Below are 21099 nucleotides of genomic sequence, written 5' to 3'. Positions count from 1 at the left end.
AAATGACATAAACAGACATTTCTCAAAAGAAGATCTACAAATTGCCAGCAAACATAAATACATACTCAACATCAGGGAAAATGTACGTTAAAACCACAAGATGCCACCTTACTCCTGCAAGAATGGCCATTATTACATTGACCTTAGCCAAAAGTCTGAGAAGCCGTAAGAATTGCCATTATTAAAGTCAGAAAACAATAGATGTTGGTGTGGATGTAGTGAAAAAGTAACACTTTTACACTGTTGGTGGAAATGTAAATTAGGACAACCTAGATGGACAACAATATTGAGATTCCTTAAAGAACTAAATGTAGATCTACCAGCAACCCTGAAGGAAAATGAGTCATTAAATGAAAAAGACACATGAACACATAAGTTTATTGCAGCACAATTCACAACTTCAAAGATATAGAACCAACCTAAGTGCCCATCAAACAATGAATGGATAAAGAAATTGTGGCATGTGGGCTGGGCAAGTTCGCTCACACCTGTAATCCTAGAACTTTCAGAGGCCGAGGCAGCTGGATCACCTGAGGTCAAGAGTTCGAGACCAGCCTGGTCAACCTGGTGAAATCCCATCTCTACTAAAAATACAAAACAACAACAACAACAACAAAAATTAGCCAGACGTAGTGGTGGGTGCCTGTAATCCAGCTACTCTGGAGGCTGAGGTAGTAGAATTGCTTGAACTTGGGAGGTGGAGGTTGCAGTGAGCTGAGATTGCGCCATTGCACTCCAGCCTGGGCAACAAAAGCTAAACTCTGTCTCAAAAACAAAACAAAACAAGCAAACAAAAAAGGAAAAGGTGGCATGTATACACCATGGAATACTACTCAGTCATGAAAAGGGACAAAATAATGTCTTTTGCAGCAACTTGGATAGAGCTGAAGACCATGATTCTAAGTGAAGTAACTCAGCAATGGAAAACCAAATGTCCTATGTTCTCACTTATAAGTGGGAGCTAAGCTATGAGGACACAAAGACATACAGTGATATATTGTCTTTGGGGACTCAGGAGGAAGGTGGGGGGAGGGGTATGTGAGAAAATAAAACTATATATGGGGTACAACATACGCTACTTGGGTGATGAGTGCACTAACATCTCAGACTTCACCGCTATGTAATTAATCCACGTAACCAAAAACCACTTGTACTCTAAAAGCTGTTGAAATAAAAAATATTTTAAAACATTGTTATTTGACCTGTGTTGTGATTTCATATTTTAGGTTCTTGCATAAAAATAAAATATGCAGAGGATTACAGCAATAAAATATAAACTTAAATGACCACAGGAAGAGACCATAAATTGATTCCAAAAAAGATGTATGTAAATTAGCCTTACTAATTCATAGCTGCATCTCACACAGGGAACACAGATTGGCTTGTCTTATAATTTATTTCCACATGTCTCAGATGTCAGTAAACAATCTTCCTATTTGGAAAAATACAGAACTGGGAAGAGAACACCTGGGTTCTGATCAATAGTTGTTGGTCCGGTCTTTTGACTTCTTTGTAATCGGTTTTTTAAAATGGGAGAATAATGCCTTTCTTGTCTAATAAAGATTGGTATGAGGCTCAAGTTTTGCAGAGTATGGAATTCCTCTGACAGCCATAATAAAAATGACATAATAAATATGCGACAATTTCAAAGTGAAACTGAGTAGAAGAGTCAAGGCTACTGGTTCACATGTCTGTCAAGAAACAGGCATTCAGCAATTAAGCTGCTGAATAAGTGAATGTGTACACCGCCACATTTTGACATACACACACATTAAAAAATATTTAAGTGTTAAAATTATCAAGGATCTTAAATTATCAAAATACGTTTAGGAAAGTAGTCCATGATTCCGGCTATTGAGAGGCAAATAGAATTAGTTGCACTGTCTGTTTCCAGTTGTCAAGATAGTCAAAAAACAGCCTGGGCATGGTGGCTCATGCCTGTAATTTCAGCACTTTAGGAGGCCGATCATTTGAGGTCAGGAGTTCAGGAACAGCCTGGCCAACATGGCGAAACCTCTTCTCTACAAAAATACAAAAATTAGCCAGGTGTGGTGGCACGTGCCTATAATCCCAGCTACTTGGGATGCTGAAGCAAGAGAATTGCTTGAACCTGGGAGGTGGAGGTTGCAGTGCCGAGATCATGCCACTGCACTTCAGCCTGGGCGACAGAGTGAGACTCTGTCTCAAAAAAAAAAAAAAAAAAAAAAAAAAAAAAAAAAATATATATATATATATATATATATATAGAGAGAGAGAGAGAGAGAGAGAGAGAGAGAGAGAGAGTCAAAAAATAGTGGGGCGGGAGGCAAGAGGAGGGAGAGTATCAGGACAAATAGCTAATGCATTCAGGGCTTAAAACCTAGATGACAGGTTGGTAGGTGCAGCAAACCACCATGGCACACATGTATCTATGTAACAAACCTCCATGTTCTGCACATGTATCCTCAAACTTAAAGTAAAATAAAAATAAAAAAGCGAATCTCCCCCTGCCATGTGTGCATAGAAATGTCATTTCTCCTGACTCTCTGATGACACCTTGTTTACATATTCACCTACTTTTACCCTCATTCATTCAAACTCATCCTTTGTAATAACCTGGTTTTAAAAGGGGATTTATCAGAATGTAGACCCTGTTCTATGAGGGCTATTCACGTTTGGTTGTGTAGGAGGTTGAGAAAATACAGGACTTTTCAGAATTAGGATTTAGCTTTAGGTGTGAATGTTGACAGGTAAACAGAAGTCGGCAGAAGGGGGCAGGGTGCTGCCACAGGTGTCTGTGGTCCTGGACAAGTTACTTAATTGCGTGAAACAAAGGTCTTTGGCCAGGGGTGGTGGCTCATGCCTGTATTTTCAGCACTTTGGGAGGCCGAGGCAGGTGGATCATGAGGTCAAGAGATTGAGACTATCCTGGGCAACATGGTGAAACTCCGTCTCTACTAAAAACACAAAAATTAGCTGGGCATGGTGGCATGCCCCTGTAGTCCCAGCTACTCAGGAGGCTGAGGCAATAGAATCGCTTGAACCCAGGAGGCGGAGGTTGCGGTGAGCCGAGATCGTGCCATTGCACTCCAGCTTGGTGACAAAAAAAAAAAAAAAGGTATTTGTTCTCATGCTTTTGGGCACAACCTCCACCTGATTTCCCAACTCTTGACATGGAAGGGGCTCTGGAGGGGGACCTGGTGGAGGGAGCGGGAGGGCACACAAGCTTCTCCTCCATGGTCTCTCATCACATTTCCCTTGAGCTGCTCAGTCTGGTGATCTGCTGGGTGCTTTTCTTTTAAATGAATCCCAAGCAACAAACCTCTTGGGTCTTCTGAGACAGTATCCATTTCCAATAGTAAGGGTAGAAAGAAAATACAAAGAACTTACAGCTAGTCAAGTGTTTACAGTTGACCTGCCGTAAGTAGGCTAGGACCACTCAAGGCCCCTTGCCCAGCTTCTCACCTCTTTCCCACTAAGCGGGTCTCCTCCATCACCGGGACCTTTCCTCTAACATCTTTTCTCTCTCACCGAAATGTCCAGATTTAAGTTCCCAACCCCTCGAGTCCACTTGTTGGCAGAATGAGAAACTCTGATCTTCCCTAGGAAACGGGCAAGGTTGTAGACCATCATACAATAGAGGTTTCACTTTTCTTGGGAGGTTATCTTCACTCTTGGAGTAAGAAGCCTTGTTTACTACACAGATCCATCCTTAGTGTCAGTCACTATATGATCTGCATCAAATTACACACATCAAGTCAAGAAAGGCTCTTTCACACTCACATGAACTGACAGAGAACATACTGTTCAATAGGATCTATTTTGATCAAAATCCCTGCAAGATTTACATTTTCTACTTTCTCTGGATTGGATGGGGTTGTAGCAGAAATGATTGTGTATTTATTTGTACTTTAATTTGCAAATGGCAAGACTGCAGCTTCCGGAAGAGGATGGCACACAGAAGCCGGACTTGTGAGCTTGGCTTACTGGAAAAGAATATGTTCAAGAGACAACCAAGAGATAACTGATCTTCAAATCTTCCAAGAGAGAATACATCCTATCTAGCCTGAGGGACCCCTACATGGGAAGGGTTGACCAAACTGTCTCGTTCCCCTTTCCAGGACTCTTCCTCTTCAGGAAAAGACCACATATGGCAGAGGAGAGGCTGAACTCATGATTTCAGCCTGGAGTATTTTCCCATATTCTATATTTGTTATTTTGAAATTAAAAAATTACAAGTCTGTCCTTGGCTACAGGGCACTCTAAATATAATAGCCCCATGTTTGCCTTCATGTTTGAAGGCAAAAAAAAAAAAAAAAAACAAAACTACCTTCACTTAATGTGACTACAGGATCTCTTAACAACTGGAGTTTACAGTCTGTCACAAGTGTATTGGATGTTTCAGTTTGCCAGACCTGTCATGATAAATTAATTACAGGATGTTGCAGAAATGGCAAAGCTCCAGCAGCATCTTGCATAGTTTAATATAGACTCATTTCCCCATTTCAATGTATTTGTGGTTAGATAAATCCTCAGAAATTTACAGCTGCTATAGACTAGTTTATTATGTACTCTGCCTGCACACATGATAAGTATAAGAATTTGATGTGCTTAAAGTCCATAGATTTTACTGATATTTCTTTACCACCGTGGAAATATTTAGTTGCTAAAAGTAGCATCAGCAGATACTTCTGAACATTAACTTTTGTCTAATAGGCAGGGATGGTTAAACACATTACTGTGTTTAACTTTTATTAAAGAATCATAGCTCAGGAAAAATTATGTGGAGTATTTATACAGAATGGCCCTGTGAACAAATTTTAGGAAAAAAAAAAACTTAACTACTGATTCTTAGCTGAAAACATCGAAAAACAAAACTGAAGCTACCAAACTTTTCTCCAGCAAACCTTCCTTTAGTCTCGTGACCACTTTGCGCAAGCTTCAGTTGCTTATTTTTGCTGTAGCAGAAAGTTATGTTCCTTAACTTCTTGCTTTTTCCCCCTTTCAGACTCTATTTTTTTTTCTTATCTTCACTAACATCTCCACCCCAAGCAATGTTAAGAAATCATCCTTTGATTGGAAATATTTGAGTTTACCTATATAAATATAAGGAAACCATTCTTAAATTTTCTTCTGTTATATTTTTTCATAGGGCCCAAATGATTTTTATGAAGAAATGAACTACAATGAGTAAAAATCATATTGTTTAGTACTTTTAGAAATAACACTGAAGTATATAGTTGGACCATTTTGACCTAAGTGATAAGAGGTGGAACAGAAATTGTATGTGGTGTTTGTGTGTATCTCTCTCTCTATATATATATCTATATAAATACACACACACACATATGCCTTTATTTTTTGATTGAGGAGAAACTAACATTGTTGATTCTTAGCAGCACTACCCTCCCTACCTTTTTGAGATGAAAATAACCTATCTATAATCAGTGAATTTGAGGTGTTAGAAGAGCAACTTTAGAAAACAGAGTGCTCACAACATATGCTTGATGTAGATTTGAAGGGGATCATTAGAAAAACAGCATTCTTTGTGTTTACAAAACAAATGTTTTTGTTATCCAGTTCCCGCCTTAGCTTAAAGTATTTCCTATTCACCTTAATAATTAGAGCAGAAGGATATGATGAATGAAGTGCCTCATTACCAAGTTTGCTTCCTGGGTCTCCGCAGAGAGTAGCTGTCTGCTTTTGCCTAGTTAGTCCATTGTCAACCCTAAGTGATGCTGACATTCAATTCTCCTGCAGATAATTGTGTCCATCCATAGATTGAGTTCTCCAGTCAACACAGCTTTTTGATTGACATGCTTCTTGATGTTTTTATTATCTCATATATGACTGGAATGGCGCCTTTTTGGTTTCTTGAATAAAATGTTACTGTACATGTAATTAGTTTGATTCTATAGAATCTGTTTCTTAAGGAAACATAATTATAGTATGGAGTAAAGATTTACTAAAATAATTATGGGATAAACAAATGATCAGTTTTTTAAAAAAAATTCACTCAGATATACTTTATTTTATTTAGGTTACTGTTGAATGACAAACATTTGAGCTGTTTCTAGACCGAGCGTAGTCATAGGTACATGCCAACTGCTTCCTTAGTTACTCTTGGGAGGGCTGTCATATCCAAGTATCAGCATTTCCTGGCTTCCCCTCCATAGCAACTGAGATCCAGGACTTTACAGGTCACCCAGTGGAGCCTGACATCTCCATTTGCAGCTAGCGGTGACTGAAGGAGAAGTTACTTAACCTTCAAAACTTGGTTTCCTTAGTTGTAGAACAGGAAAGATTTTATCTGTCTCATGGATTTGATGTGAAGAGTAAATGAGGTCATGTACATGATAAAGTGAAGATTTGTCAAATATTTTCTGTACAGTCAATTAAATAGAGACAGACAAATATATAGCTTAAAACATTTGGATTGCTTAAAAGTGTTCCCATAACTCACTAAACAGATATGGGCATCAGATGGAAATATTTGAATACATCTAAAGTGTAAGGTCATAAACTTTTGTTACAGTTTCTAGAACTTCCTAACTCTTAAAAATATTTGTGGTTAAATATATGACTGAAGTGACAACATGTCACATGAAGCTATAAAATGGTAAGTTATTTCTCAAATATAGTCCTGCTGAGAGCTTCCTAAAGATATCTTTCTTTAATTAAACTCTTCTATAATTTAAGCATAATATTAAGGTCAAGTATTCATTTTTATGTGACAGAAACTCTGCACAAGACTTCAGAAGTACCAAGTGTTAGCCATTTAAAAGCACTGATTTCATTTAAAACAATGCATTTTAAACATACACTTGCATTTATTGTGTAAAATATTTCATATATTAAATATTTTGTTTTTGAGACAGAGTTTCGCTCTTGTTGTCCAGGCTGGAGTGAAATGGTAAGATCTTGGCTCACCAAAACCTCTGCCTCCCGGGTTCAAGTGATTTTTCTGCCTCAGCCTCCTGAGTAGCTGGAATTAGAGGCATGCACCACCACTCTTGGCTAATGTTGTATTTTTAGTAAAGATGGGTTTCTCTATGTTGGTCATGCTGGTCTTGAACTCACGATCTGAGGTGATCTACCTGTCTTGGTCTCCCAAAGTGCTGGGAAAATAGGCGTGAGCCGCCATGCCTGGCCTAAAGCTTTTAAAAACTTGATTTTTATTTTAGTTTTCCAAATCCTATACATAGTATCTTTTCAAAACTGAAGAAACCTTAAATCTTCAAGATAAGATTGCATCAATAATTGGGAAGTACATTTCTAAGAATGCTTTAAAAATATTATTTAGATATAGAAGAAAATAGTGTCAAATTGTTACTTATTTGGAGAAAAGAGATGACATGGGATAAAATTCAATACTTTCAGAACAAAGACAATCCCAATTTGTTATAAGGAAATGTTTAATGCCAAACATCATGAAATGGATCCTGGCATCTGATTTTCTGCTTGATTATATTCTGGATCTACTGCTTGGAGGGCATAGTCATGATCTCCCCCAACTTCATCTCATCTCAGATTGTGTGGAAAAGACATTTGATTAATCTAGTCACGAACATAACCCTAGTCTTATTTTGTCAGCAAGACAAAGGAGAAAAGGACTGGGTTTTCAGTAGAGTCAAATTTTCCTGTGTTTGCTGCAACTGCTATTTTTATCTTTAGTAGCTGCAATATAAAAATAACCCTTTATTTTTCATATAAACATCAAGATCTTAGCAAATGCTTAGCTCCTGACATAGTTTTCATTCAATTTAAATTATTTCTAAACCTGTTGAAGTTATTTGTGATTGAATCAGAAAATCAACACACATCTCGAAATTATGAGATGAAATGGCAGAGAAACAAATATTTTTGTTTTTAAATTATCAAGTGCATTCACAAGACAGATTAAAAAGAAGCTCGTACAAGAGTGACTCAAGCTGGCTGGGCCCAGCTGTACCTGATGCACAGACTTATGCATCCAGAACAATGAAAACTCAGTGCCATCAGAACAGGCTTCTGGGTTCACGGCTGCAGTCTGCAGCAGTTATCAATGCCACTCAACACTTTCAGAAATGTCTTTTTTTTTTTTTTTTAAGTTTTACACAGCAGAGACATGTTTACCAATTTTTATGCCTCTTCAACATGTGCAGGGATAAGAGCCAAATATATTTTTACTAGAAGATATTTCACACTGGGTATACATCTGGGCAAGATTTATACCTCAATGACCAACATTGTTTTTCTCACTTCTTATTTTAATGGGATTGATTGTCTAATTTGGAAAATAAGTCTTTCTAATTTTATATTAGTTTTCACTTTCTTGGGGTTAAATATTTTATCAGCAGACCTTATCACACAGTTGAGAAAGGAGAAAAGTCAAGAAAAGAACAAAAAATGAATACTGCTATTATATCAAACTTCAAAACATATAGTCTATAATAATGACACTATTATTCTGGAACTTAGAAATACATAATAATGCATTACAATAATGTAAAAATATTAAGACTAAAATAAATATTAAACAATGTAAGTCTACAATAAAGGTATATGCTTAAATATGAAATGCCTTTTTTAAAAAAAAAGTAAGAGACATTTGGAACACTGCTGCCAGTGCAGCCAAAAGTTACTTTTAGTTTAGGTATATGAAGTTACCTATATGATTTGTTCTTAAGAAACACAAAATTTTAATTTGTAAGTAAATTATTTTCTTTTAATGCTTTTGTTACTGTGACCATTTTGAATACACCACATTCTAAAGCTCCTCATCTTTTTTTTGGAGACAGAGTCTTGCTCTGTCATCCAGGCTGGAGTGCAATGGCATAATCTTGGCTCACTGCAACCTCTGCCTCTCAGGTGCAAGCAATTCTCCTGCCTCAGCCTCCCAAGTAGCTGGGATTACAGGCACCTGCCACAAGGCCCGAGTAATTTTTATATTTTTAGTAGAGATGGGGTTTTGCTGTGTTGGTCAGGCTGGTCTTGAACTCCTGAGCTCAGGTGATCTGCCCACCCTGGCCTCCCAAAGTGCTGGCATTACAGGCGTGAGGCATCGCACCCAGCCAGCTGCTTATTTTTTAAATACAGTAAATTTCAAAAGCAGATACTTCATATTCTGGCCATAACATCACAAATATAACCACATTACTGATATAATAATATTAAATGCTTACTTAACAGACATCCTAACAATGAAAACACCTTTTATTCACATTTGCTGAGTAGCAATTATAGTGTTTTCTTCATTAGTTTTCCAACACTGGTAATGTAATTATGATGCAACTACTAATAATACAAGTACCAATACTTTGACCAACTAATAATCACAATGGTATATAACAATCAAAGGCCACATTGATTTTTCCACCCACAAGTTAACTCTGATTTTTCTAGAGTCATTCACAAGAATAAGTAGCGGATCCTTTCTTTCTCCTTAGTGTCTGAAAATTCTGAACTCTGAAGAGAAATTCCATTTGGTTTGTCATTTCACCTCTGTGCATTTGGGTATCTCTTCGCTTTTCTTCAATTCTTTACTAGAGAGAAAAATACACAAAATGTACTAAATAAACTTGAATAATGTCTTCTGATTACCGCCAAATCTCAGTGTGCTCAGGCAACAGCGTAGGTAGTAAAAGACACTGTGTAAAACGTAAACACATACAAACACACACAACCAAATAAGACCCAAATACTAATTACCTACTTTCTAGTTTACCTCTCAAACATATTGTTAGCATCTCTTTGTATCATTAGCAATTGTTTAAGCCCTGCTCCTGCACTGACAGGTTAATATAAGCAAAAAAGAACTATAATTCCCAAATACAGACACTAGAAACTGCAAATCAGGAGTAACTTCCAGAAATTAAGAGCAGGCAATCAGAGTACATAAAATTCTTCATTCAGTGGGGGAAAAAATTCTCATGGATGATATTCAGGGTTAGTGATTCAATAGGGTATAGATAATTTTATTAAATAGCATTCTTTCATTTAGTCTATGGCTGTGCCTACCTTTATAAAATTAGGTTATTACATTTTTCAAATCAATTAAAAATTGGGTTGTCTCATTTTTGATTGATCAAGATAGTGACAATTAAGCATCTAGATGTGGCTTTGATGTAAAACAAATATACCATTCAGAAAAATCAAGAATCAATATGCAGATGAATCAAGAAGTTGCTTCCTTAGAGAGCATGTGTAGTATTTGCACTACAACTAGTGTGTGATAAACTAGTGGGGTTGAACCTAACATTTTTTAATGCAATCATTCATATGGCATTGATGAGTTCTGGACTCACACAGAAAGGTTACTATCTTTCCTCTAAAGACAAAGGCTTAACACCTGGTTGTCCTTAGAAAACACACTTCAGTTTCAGAACGATGGCAAATCTGGTTAAGGTAGCAATCAATTCCATCGACTACTCCTGAGAAAAGTGACAGCTGGCACATGGTGGTAAGAAAGGGCAGCAGCTAATCATTCCCAAAGGGCTTTCCCTGGGGGCACAGGAAGGTTAGGGAACACTTGTGCTGTAAGGGACAGGCCCAATCTTAAATAAATGGTGGCACCATCTTCATACAAAAAACATTTACACATAGGGGTAAAAAATTCTTTGTCAGTTGATGTTTCTTGATTTTAAATTTGTTAAATAGAGTGACTCCAGGTAATGTTTATCATATATAGAAGCCCAAAAATATGCTCCAGTGAAGCTCATGAAAGTAAGTGAAGCTGAGTAGAAATGGTACAGATACAGCATGCCAAGGTATACTATCACTAGGGGCAAAAAGGTGTCTCAGTACATATACAGAAAAAGTATGTAAAACTTTTGCCAAATTAGGATCTGATAAAAATGGAAAAGAAAGTAGTTTCAATGAAGGCTGGGCTAAAGTCACACAGAGACCATATAAACTTCTGCAAAAGGCAGTGAGGAGGGTAAAAGGCTCTTAGAGGAAGAATAAGGCAAAACAAAGTGAGAGGAAGAGTTCATGGTAGTGGGAGGGTAAAAAAGAAGAAGAAAAACAGAAAAGGGAAGAGGGAGAAGGGGAGAGAACAGCTGGAAATTAGTGAGATGGATCCTGCACGTGCAGAAGATGTAGGACAAGTGAAATCAATCAGGTGGAGACTGCACTGTGAGAAGTAAACAAAGAAGCCAGGAGGACCTCTGGGAGAGGAACCCAAATAGAAATTCAACTAGAAAACTCTAAAGTAGGCAGCAACGATAACATCTTGGAGGGAAATGATTCAGACTTAGAAGAGGAACAAACACACCGGATAGAGAATGACAAAGATGGCGCATAAAAGGGAGAAAAGAGACAGAATAAAAGATGGTCAAGTGCACGGTTTGGACAACTGGCAGCTCTCTTCTGATGATGGGGAGAAAATCAAGAGTGGTATACTGGCCTGATGAACGCTAAGAGCAGAGGGACCTGAAAGCTAGGAGACAGCAGGGATATGCTGAAAGAGGGAGAAAACAGCTAACCAAAAGACAAGAATAAATGCAAAGCCATTCCTTCTCTACCTTTTCATAAAGTATGTCTGTAATCTAATAGAGGAAGAAAGTAACAAAACAAAGCTGTTTTTAAAGGTCTTGCAATGAAAAGAGAAACATTCTTAGCAAGCTTATGAAAACAAGTATGAAACTAGGTTAGTGTTTGTGTGTATGTTATATCTGGGGAATAAGATTCATAAAAATATTGGGCCATGGCCAGTCACAGTGGCTCACGCCTGTAATCCAGCATTTTGGGAGGCTGAGGCAGGAGAATCACGTGAACCCAGGAGTCGGAGGTTATAGTGAGCCGAGATCACACCACTGCACTCCAGCCTGGGCAACACAGCAAGACTCCCTTTCAAAAACAAAACAAAACAAAACAAAAACAAAAACACACAACAAAAAACCCTGGACCTTACCCCCACAAGACATTTAATCCAATAGATCTTTCCTGAAGGTTTATTTCTGTGGCAAGATACCAGCCTAAGTGCAGGGGAGGAAAAACTGAAGTATGTATTAAATAATAGCCCCTGACTAGAATCACTGCCCATCTAATCAGAGTTAACAGACAAAGCAATATGTAAGAGAAACAACCCTGAACTTGGGGCAAGAAGATTAATTCCTAGTTCAGGCACTTTGCAGCTAAAACTTTGAGACCCTGGTTTCTTTAAATGTAGGAACAACAGGCTGTATTAGAAAATTTCTAAAAATTACATTCAGTTTGAAACAAATGATCAAGTAGTAAATATACACTAAGTAGATAAATTAGAAAATGCACAAAGTAAAATGGAAAAAATCACTATAATCTTACTACTCAGATAATTATTGTCTTTTGGTATATAGCATATAAACTATTTTATAATAATTTTTACTTAAAATCATAAACATCTTTTCATATCTATAAAATATTTCCATAATATGAATAATAACCATATGATATTCTGTCATACAAATATTTCATATTTTAATCAATCCTTTATTTAAAAAATACTGCTCAAAGGAGTAGCCTTTTAACTAAATCTCTCCAGGTATACCTGAATATTTTCCTATAAGAACTTCCTTGAAGTTGAACTGTCAGGTCAAAGGAGATGAACACTTTGGAAACTTAAAAAAAAAAAACCAAACCCCAACATATTACCTACTCATACTCCATAAAGAATGGATCAATTTTATAGTATTACCAGCAGTGTAAGCGGGAACCCATGTCCCATTTTCTCATCAATACTAGGTATGCATCATAAGTTTGAAACTTGCCATTTTGAAAGGGTAAAACACCATCTCATTTTATTGTTTTAATTTTCATTAATTTGATCACTAAATGGTAAACATTTTCCATGTCTGTTGCCATTTATAATTTATCCCTTTAAGAATCATTTAAGGATGTCTCGTGTATATCTTTGCCTATTTTTCTACTGGTGTATTTTTTTTCCTTGTTGAAAAAGCTCCTCTTAGAGCTTTTTATTTGTTAAGAGTATTACTCCTGGCCAGGCGAGGTGGCTCAAGTCTGTAATCCCAGCACTTTGGGAGGCCAAAGCAGGTGGATCGCTTGAGGTCAGGAGTTTGAGACCAGCCTGGGAAACATGCGAAATCCTGTCTCTACTAAAAATATAAAAATTAGCTGGGAGTGTGATGTGCACCTGTAGTCCCAGCTACTTGGAAGGCTGAGGCAGGAGAATCACTTGAACCTGGGAGGCGGAGATTGCAGTGAGCTGAGATAGTGCCACTGTACTCTAGCCTGGATGACAGAGCAAGATGTTGCCTCAAAAAAAAAAAAAAAAAAAAAAGAGTATTACTCTTCTATGGGTAAATCTCTTCCATCCCAGGTTATTGTTCATTAAAAATTCTATGACATTTTTTTGTTTGACCTGCATAATTTTAAAGTTTCTGTTATTAAAAAACCTGTTTTATAATGTTTTCCAATTCTGGTATCAAGGTTAAAAATCATTCCTTAGCCCATGATTATACAACCATTCATCTATATGCTTCTGTACAATTAGATTTTAGTGTTCTAAAACAGAAAAATAAAAATATGAAAAATTTGAATCTAGTTCTTACAAAATGACAAATTTATAATTGTGTACATGAATAGCTTTGTAACATTTCACTTTCAACAGACAAATTTCACTTCTACTCAACAGAGAAGAGTCCTTTCGGGAGGCCTTTTCTGCCTTTCTTATGCCCCAACCCCTAACACCCACAACACATTTTCCCACTGGCGTGTCTCAGTGGAAAAGTGGCCACTCTTGAGCTGTAATCCTCTGGATTTCCTTAGGCCCCCAGGGACTGCACTCTGCTCCGACACCTCGGATAGCTCCTTCTCAAGTGGCTCTTTCCTCTCAGTTTGCAACTGTCTTGTCATTCCCCTCTTTATAATGATCTTGCCTATATCCTGTGTTTTCTATTAGTTACTGCCTAGCTTTTTCTTTCCTTTAAATTCCAGCTTCTAAAGAGACTAAGATTAGTCTTACAGTCTTTTTCTGTTTGGGCTGGAGACAATCTGATTTACGCTTCCGGGTTTCTCCATCAAAACTATCTTTTCCAAGGTCGCAAACGGCCTCTTGGTTACAGATTCCAAAGGGAACTTGTCAGTCCTTACTTTACTTTCCTCTCTCTGGCGTTCGTCCTTGCTGACCATTCTTTCCTAAATCTTTTCCTGCTGATAATATAGTGCAACTTTCTACTGGTTTTCCTCTTACCTCTATTAGCGTGACTTTTCGGCCTTCTTGCTCATTCTTCCTCACCTGTGTATCCATTCTGTGCCCTCGGTCCTCATGACTCTGTTCTTTGCCCATTTCAGAACTACGGGAGGGAAAGATCAGAAACAAGGAGCCAGTAAGAGAGCTGGGGTAAAAGCTCAGATGAGGCTTTGATCTAGGGATATGGTAGTGGAAATAAAAAAGGGGGATAAATGTGAGGACATAAGAGAAAAAAAAATCCAGCAGCACTAATGAGTGATTATAAATGGGGGTGAGAGACAGGGAGTTGCTCAAAATAATGTAAATAGACAAATTGTTGGCTGGTTGGACTCCTTCTTAGCCATGATAAAGGGACAATAATAAAATACATGTAAAAATCTTAAACTATTATCTATGGACTTACAGAATAGAATAAATTTCATTTCTCTCAGAAAAATATTAGATGCTTGGGAAAAATCAGAAAGTTTTATCAACTTAGATGAAAACACACACATGTAAAAGTACAGGACATTAATTAATTACAAGAAAAGGAATGAATGAAGTTTATTTATAAAAAAAGCTATACGCTGGGTGTGGTGGCTTACGCCTGAATTCCCAGCACTTTGGGAGGCTGAGGCAGGCAGATCACATGAGGTCAGGAGTTTGAGACCAGCCTAGTTAACATGGTAAAACACTGTTTCTACTAAAAATACAAAAAAATTAGCCAGGCATGGTGGCATGCCTGTAATCCCACCTACTTGGGAGACTGAGGCAGGAGAATTGCTTGAACCCAGGAGGTGAAGGTTGCAGTGAGCCGAGATCACACCACTCCACTTGGGTAACAAGAGTATTTGTTGCAGCTTGGGCAACAAGAGCAAAACTCCGTCTCAAAAAAGCTGTAACATCCTTATCTGTGGAATGAGCACTGTAGCTTTCCAAATGATTCAATGGCAATAGCAAAATATAAAACAAATATTTTGTGGTGCACTTTATATTTGGAGAAAGCAAACACAAAAACAACGAAACAAAAAGGAAAACTGAAGAATGGAAGAGAGTATCTTCTCTCTAAGTTGTCTAGGAATGGTGAGAAACACCAAAGAGGAGCTTGAAAAAGACGCAAGAATTTCAAAGTCAGGTATTAAATAAAACTGAATAGAGATTCTTGTGAACCAAATGTTATTTCCCCAAAATTCATATGTTGATGCCTGAACTCCTTGATGTAACTCTATTTCGAGACAGGGGCTTCTAGGGAGATAATTAAGGTTCAATGGGGTCAGAAGAGGGGGGTTCTAATCTAATAAGGCCAGTGTCCTTAGAAGAATAGAAAGATGAAAGCAGAGCATGCTCTTTCTTACACAGAGAAGAGCACATGTGAGGACAGAATGAGAAGGGGGCCATCTGCAAGCTAGGAAGAGAGGCCTCGCTGGACACCAACCCTGCTGGCACCTTGATCTTGGGACTTCTAGGCCCCAGAACTGGGGGAAAATAAATTTCTGTAATTTAAGCAATGAAGTCTGTGGTATTCTCTGTGGCACCCGGAATAGACTAATAAAGAAATGTGTAAGTCAGTAAAATGAAGTCAGATGACTGAGAATGAAAAGGTCAGAAATTACAAATAAGAAAGGACAGTAAATTTAGAAAGAAATAGAATGATAAAGAACAAAGAAAAGGTTAAGTTCTGAAAAAAAGCACTGATAATACACAATCTTTAATCTTTCTGAAGTGTACCCTTTTGGCCTTATTTCCAAGGAATCTATGTTCTAGACTGATAAGGTGAACAAGGGAAGCAAGCCAAAGATAATACAACAGAGACAATGATACAATGGACTGTGGCAAACTGGAGAGTGGATGACTCATCTAAAGGGGGCAGTCCATCTCAGCTCATTGATGGATGTCAGGAAAGAATGCAGAGCTGTGGTCCAGAACTCTGGATTATTTTCAAGAAGTCCGAAATCTGCATTTCTTTACGGTGAAATGTTTAAATATCTGGGCAGCTAATAAACTTAAGTGTGCATGTGCACGCACACATGCAACCCCATGCATACTTGCTGGTCTGAGGGTATCCCATGCACTGTCATACTTCTGTGCCTTAGCTCCTGACTTCTAGGCCCTGTTCTTCTTGTTTACCCCGTGTCTATATGGTCTTAAATGCTGTCTTACATCTTTGGCTTTCTCTGACCACTAACGCCCACTATAGGAAGATCAGATTGTAGTAATCCTCTTTTTTATCTCTCACAATTTATAAACAATCTATCAAAAAGCTATCTTGAAAATACATAGAACATCTAGACCTTTGCTTGTAGCCCAGACAGAGTAGGAAGAACCAGATTTACCTCTTATCTAGAACAATAATAATAATAAAAAAAACTGAACAAAATACATGAAACAACAATTTTCAAGGTACTGAGCCACAGACAATGAGGATCTGCAAAAGGTCCCTCTCAAGTATCCAGCAGAGAATTGATGAGTACACACATCTGGGAAAAGTATTCGAGGCGTGGAACAGTGTTTATTCACACCAGCAATGAACAGAACTGTCCCCAAGAAAGCCCAGACACTGGCCTTACCAGACAAAAACTTCAAATCCATAATTAAAAATGTGTTCAAAGAACTAAAGGAAACATGTCTAAAGAACTAATGTATGAGCAATGTCTCACTAAATAGGGAATATGAATAAAGAAACAGAAATTACACAAGGAGGAAGTAATACTAAATCTACACAAACTATTCCAGAAAATTGAAGAGGTGGGAATTCTTCCCAACTAGTTCCACGAAGCCAGCATTATCTCCTTATCAAAATCTGCTTAAGATGTTACAAAAAAAAAAAAAAAAGTTACAGACCCATATTTCTCATGAACAAAATTGAAGAAGTTCTAAAGGAAAAATTAGCAAATCAAATTCAACAATTTATAAAAAGGATATCATGCTAGTAAGTAGTGTTTATCCCAGGAATGTGAAGTTGGTTTAACATTGGCATATCAATGTAATTCGCCATATAAAGAAATTTAAAAATAAAAAACAATAGATTTTTATTTTTAAAATAAAAATAAAACCATATTTGACAAATCAAAGATCTATTCCTGATTAAAAAAAAAAAACAAAACTCTTAGGAAAGGGAAACTACCTAATAACGGGCATTTATAAAAAACTTAGAATAACATTATACTTCATGGTAAAAGATCAAATACTTTCCCATTCATTTTCCACATGCTCAGGAACAAGACAAAAATGTCTATTCTCACTATTTTTATTTAACATCGTATTAGAGGTTCTACCCAGTGTAAGAGGGCAAGAAAAAGAAAGAAAAGGCACCCAGATTGTGAAGAAAGAAAATGGATTTTTATTTGCATGATTGTCTGTCTACCTAGAAAACCTCGTGGAATCTACTAAAAGCTATAAAAACTAACAAATCCGTTTAGCAGGGTGGCATAAAACAAGACTGACTTACAATAATCAGTAGTATTTCTATAAACTATCGACAAATACCGTAAACTGAAACTTAAAAACAATATCATTTACATATGAAATATGTAGGAACAAATTAATCAAAGACCTATACACTGTATGTCCAAGGCCTACATATTGAACTCTAAAAAACATTACCAAGAGAAATTAAAGAAGTTAAATAAAGAAATTAAATAAATGCAAATATATACCATGTTAATGACTCAGATGACTGAATATTATTAAAATGTCAATTCTCCCCAAATTAATATCTGAATTAATGCAGTATCAATTGGAATATGCTATAGAAATTGGTGAGCTAATTCTAAAATTCACTTGGAAATAGAATCCTAAATATTAAACAGTCAAATCAACTTTGAAAAGGACAAAGTTAGAGGACTTATACTAACCTGATTTCAAGACATATCACAAAACTACTCACTTACTAAGATAATGTGGTAGTAGCATAAAGATAAACAGAAAAATAATTGGCTGGGCGCCTTGGCTCACGCCTGTAATCCTAGCACTTGGGGAGGCTGAGGCGGGTGAATCATTTGAGGCCAAGAGTTTGAGACCAGTCTGGTCAACATGGCAAAACCCCGTCTTTACTAAAAATACAAAAACTAGCTTGGTGTAGTGGGGTACGCCTACAATCCCAGCTACTCAGGTGGCTGAAGCAGGAGAATCGCTTGAACCCTGGAGGCGGAGGTTGCAGTGAGCTGAGTTTGTGCCATTGCACTCCAGCCTGGATGACAAAGTGAGACTCTGCTTCTAAATAAATAAATAAATAAATAAATAAATAAATTTAAAATACCCAAAAGAGAAATAAAAAATAATAGTCCAAAAACAGACCCACATACATATTCAGAGCTGATTTTCAGCAAAGGTGCAAAGGCCATTCAGATGAGACAGAGTTGTTTTTCAACAAATGATGCTGGAACAACTGCATACCCAAATGAAAAAAAAAAAAAAAAAGAAAGAAAGAAAGAAAGTAAACTTTGATCCAAACTCAATCACATGTCACACACACAAATTAACTGAAAACAGTTCACAGACTTAAATAAAAAAACTCTAAAACTTCTACAAGAAAACCTAAGAGAAAACTTTGGTGGCTTTGGGTTGGCAGAGGTTTCTTAGATGTTATACTAAAGCATGATTTGTAAAAGAAAAAATTTGATAAATGCGACTTCAACAAAGTAAAAAACAGTTTGCTCTTCAAAAATCACTGCTAAAAGAATAAAAAGGCAAAACACAGATTAGGAAAAATGTCTGAGAATCACATAGTTGTTAAAGAACATATTTGGAATATATAAAGAACTCCTAAAACTTAATAAAACAAACAAACTAATACAAATGAGCAAAAGATTTGAACAGGAATTTCACCAAAGAAGATGTATGCATGGAAGGTAAGCACATAAAAGGATGCTTAGTTGTTAGGGATATGCAAAACCAAACCACAATGATGTATCTGTACATGTATTAGAATGGCTAAAATTAGAAGGACTGACCATATGAAATATTGGTGAGGAAGTAGATAGAACTCATACATGCTGGCAGGACTGTAAAATGGTACCATCGTATGGAAAACAATTTGGCAATTTCTTAAAAAGTTAAGCATAAACAACCATATAATCCAGCCATTCTAATCCTAGGTGTCACCCAAGAAAAATGAAAGCATAACCTTCAATGCCTCTTTCAGTGATATGATGTTAAAACAAACAAACAAAAAAACCCATATGTCCATACAGAGACTTGTACATAAATGTTGATACTAGCTTTATTTGTAGTAGCCACAAAGACTTGCACGTAAATGTTGACATTAGCTTTATTTGTAGCAGCCGCAAAGTGGAAATGATTCAAAGGTCCATCAACAAAGGTACATGAATAAACAAACTGCGGTATTTAAAACTCTAGACAGTGAGAGAAAGTAGATCAGTGATTATCAGGGGATGGGTTTTAGGGAAGGAGAGAAAGATATAGGAGGGCCAAATTACAAAAGGGCATCAGAAGTCTTTGAGAGATGGGTATGCTCATTACCTTACTTGTGGTGATGGTTAATAGGCATATCCCATCTCAAAACTTGAACTGTATCTTTAAATATGTGTACTTTATTTTATATCAAGTATCTCTCTCTCTAAGTTAGAAATATATATGCATATCACAAAATCTGACCTCTTCTCACTAACTTCATTGCTCCCACCTTTCTTCAAGGCACCACCACCAAGGCTCACCTGGATAATTTCAATATTATTTTAACTGGTCTCTCTGATTCAACCCTTGTCCGTTAATGTCTCTTCTTACCTTAAATGTCAGAGGGATTCCATTAAATTGTAAGTCACTTCCTCTGTTTGATGGCTTCTTATTTCACTTGGTATAAACGCCAAAAGTCTTACAATAGTATATAAGGTCTTGTTACTGACTCTGATTTTATTCAATCTCTCCCACTTGCTTACTCTACTCAACCCTAATTTCCCTACTTTTCTTTGAGGGTGAAAGGCATGCTTCTGCTGCAGGGCGTGCTGCACTTGGCTTCCACACACTCACATTAATCAGATCCCTGCCTCCTTCCACTTTTCTGAGGCCTTCTCTCACGCCCCTATTTACAACTGCAACCTTCATGTCTCCTCTCCTTTCCCCTACCCATCCTGTATTTTTCTCCACAGTGTGGCACACATTTGGTGTAATTAGACATTTACTTATTTTGCATAGAGGTAAATAAAACGTTAGCTTCTTAGAGCAGGGATTTTTGTCTGTTTACTGCTGAATACCCAGTGCCTAGAATTTTGGGTGTGACATGGTAGGTGCTCAGCAAATCCATATTTAGCAAATGACTGTATTATGTGTCTGTCTTCCCTGCCACACTGGGCACTTCTACAATGTACAAGTTGTATATCCTATCGCTTGTCACTGCATTTCAGTGCCTAGTACAGCACCTTGAAGAGAGAGCAGATGATCACATTTTCCCAATTGGACTGATGCTCACAGATGAACCACTGACATCTTGAAAGGCTGATCCTAATCCTTCCTCTTTATGGCAATAGCATCAAGGTCTAGGACAAGACCAAATTCTTGATATAGACAAATAATGTTTGCTCAGGCTCATATAAAATGCTGGGCAAATACAGCAAGACATGTCTCCTAGCCCCACCTTCCAATCATCAGCTGCCCTCAAAACACAATGCATTCTAGAGCCACAATCTCTACCCTGGTTTTTTCTCCTACTACGATTTCCCAACTCCAAGTCACTAATCAGTCAGTCTCTCCCCGCTCTCTCCCCTCTCTTCATATCTGTATGCTCCTTTAGGCTCGTTCTTTCCCACATCGCATCCAAATGCCCTCCCATGAGGAGGGCAAAAGCTCAGTTGAAGCCTTACCTTTGTCTAGAGGCCTTCTCTAGCTATGGATACTCCTCCTGCCTTCTTATTCAGCTCTCTTCTGTAATTACAATTTGCATCACATCATTGTACACCTAATTATACAATTTGTTGCCTTCTAAATGCTTATTTCTACTTCCTCATCTGACCTGT

General features: G+C 37.3%; 1 protein-coding gene across 7 annotated transcripts in view; it reads right to left on the bottom strand.

The window, feature by feature from the left end:
* Positions 1–2246: 2246 nt before the first annotated feature.
* The window catches only part of AHI1 (Abelson helper integration site 1), a 226017-nt gene continuing 207164 nt past the window's right edge, over positions 2247–21099 (bottom strand). For 4 of the 7 annotated variants that reach the window (XM_074397415.1, XM_074397417.1, XM_074397413.1 and 1 more), the window contains one exon: positions 13268–14252. In XM_074397415.1, coding sequence (XP_074253516.1) covers positions 14051–14252 — 202 coding nt within the window. In that variant the 3' untranslated portion in view covers positions 13268–14050. Of the gene's footprint in view, positions 9504–13267; positions 14253–21099 lie in introns of those variants that run through there. The other 3 variants (XM_074397418.1, XM_074397419.1, XM_074397416.1) reach the window with 3 other exon arrangements.

The sequence above is a fragment of the Saimiri boliviensis genome, chromosome 4 (genome assembly GCF_048565385.1).
Source record: "Saimiri boliviensis isolate mSaiBol1 chromosome 4, mSaiBol1.pri, whole genome shotgun sequence".
Lineage (NCBI taxonomy): Eukaryota > Metazoa > Chordata > Mammalia > Primates > Cebidae > Saimiri > Saimiri boliviensis.
Note: the sequence above shows the minus strand (reverse complement) of the source record. Positions and strands in the feature narration are given on the sequence as shown.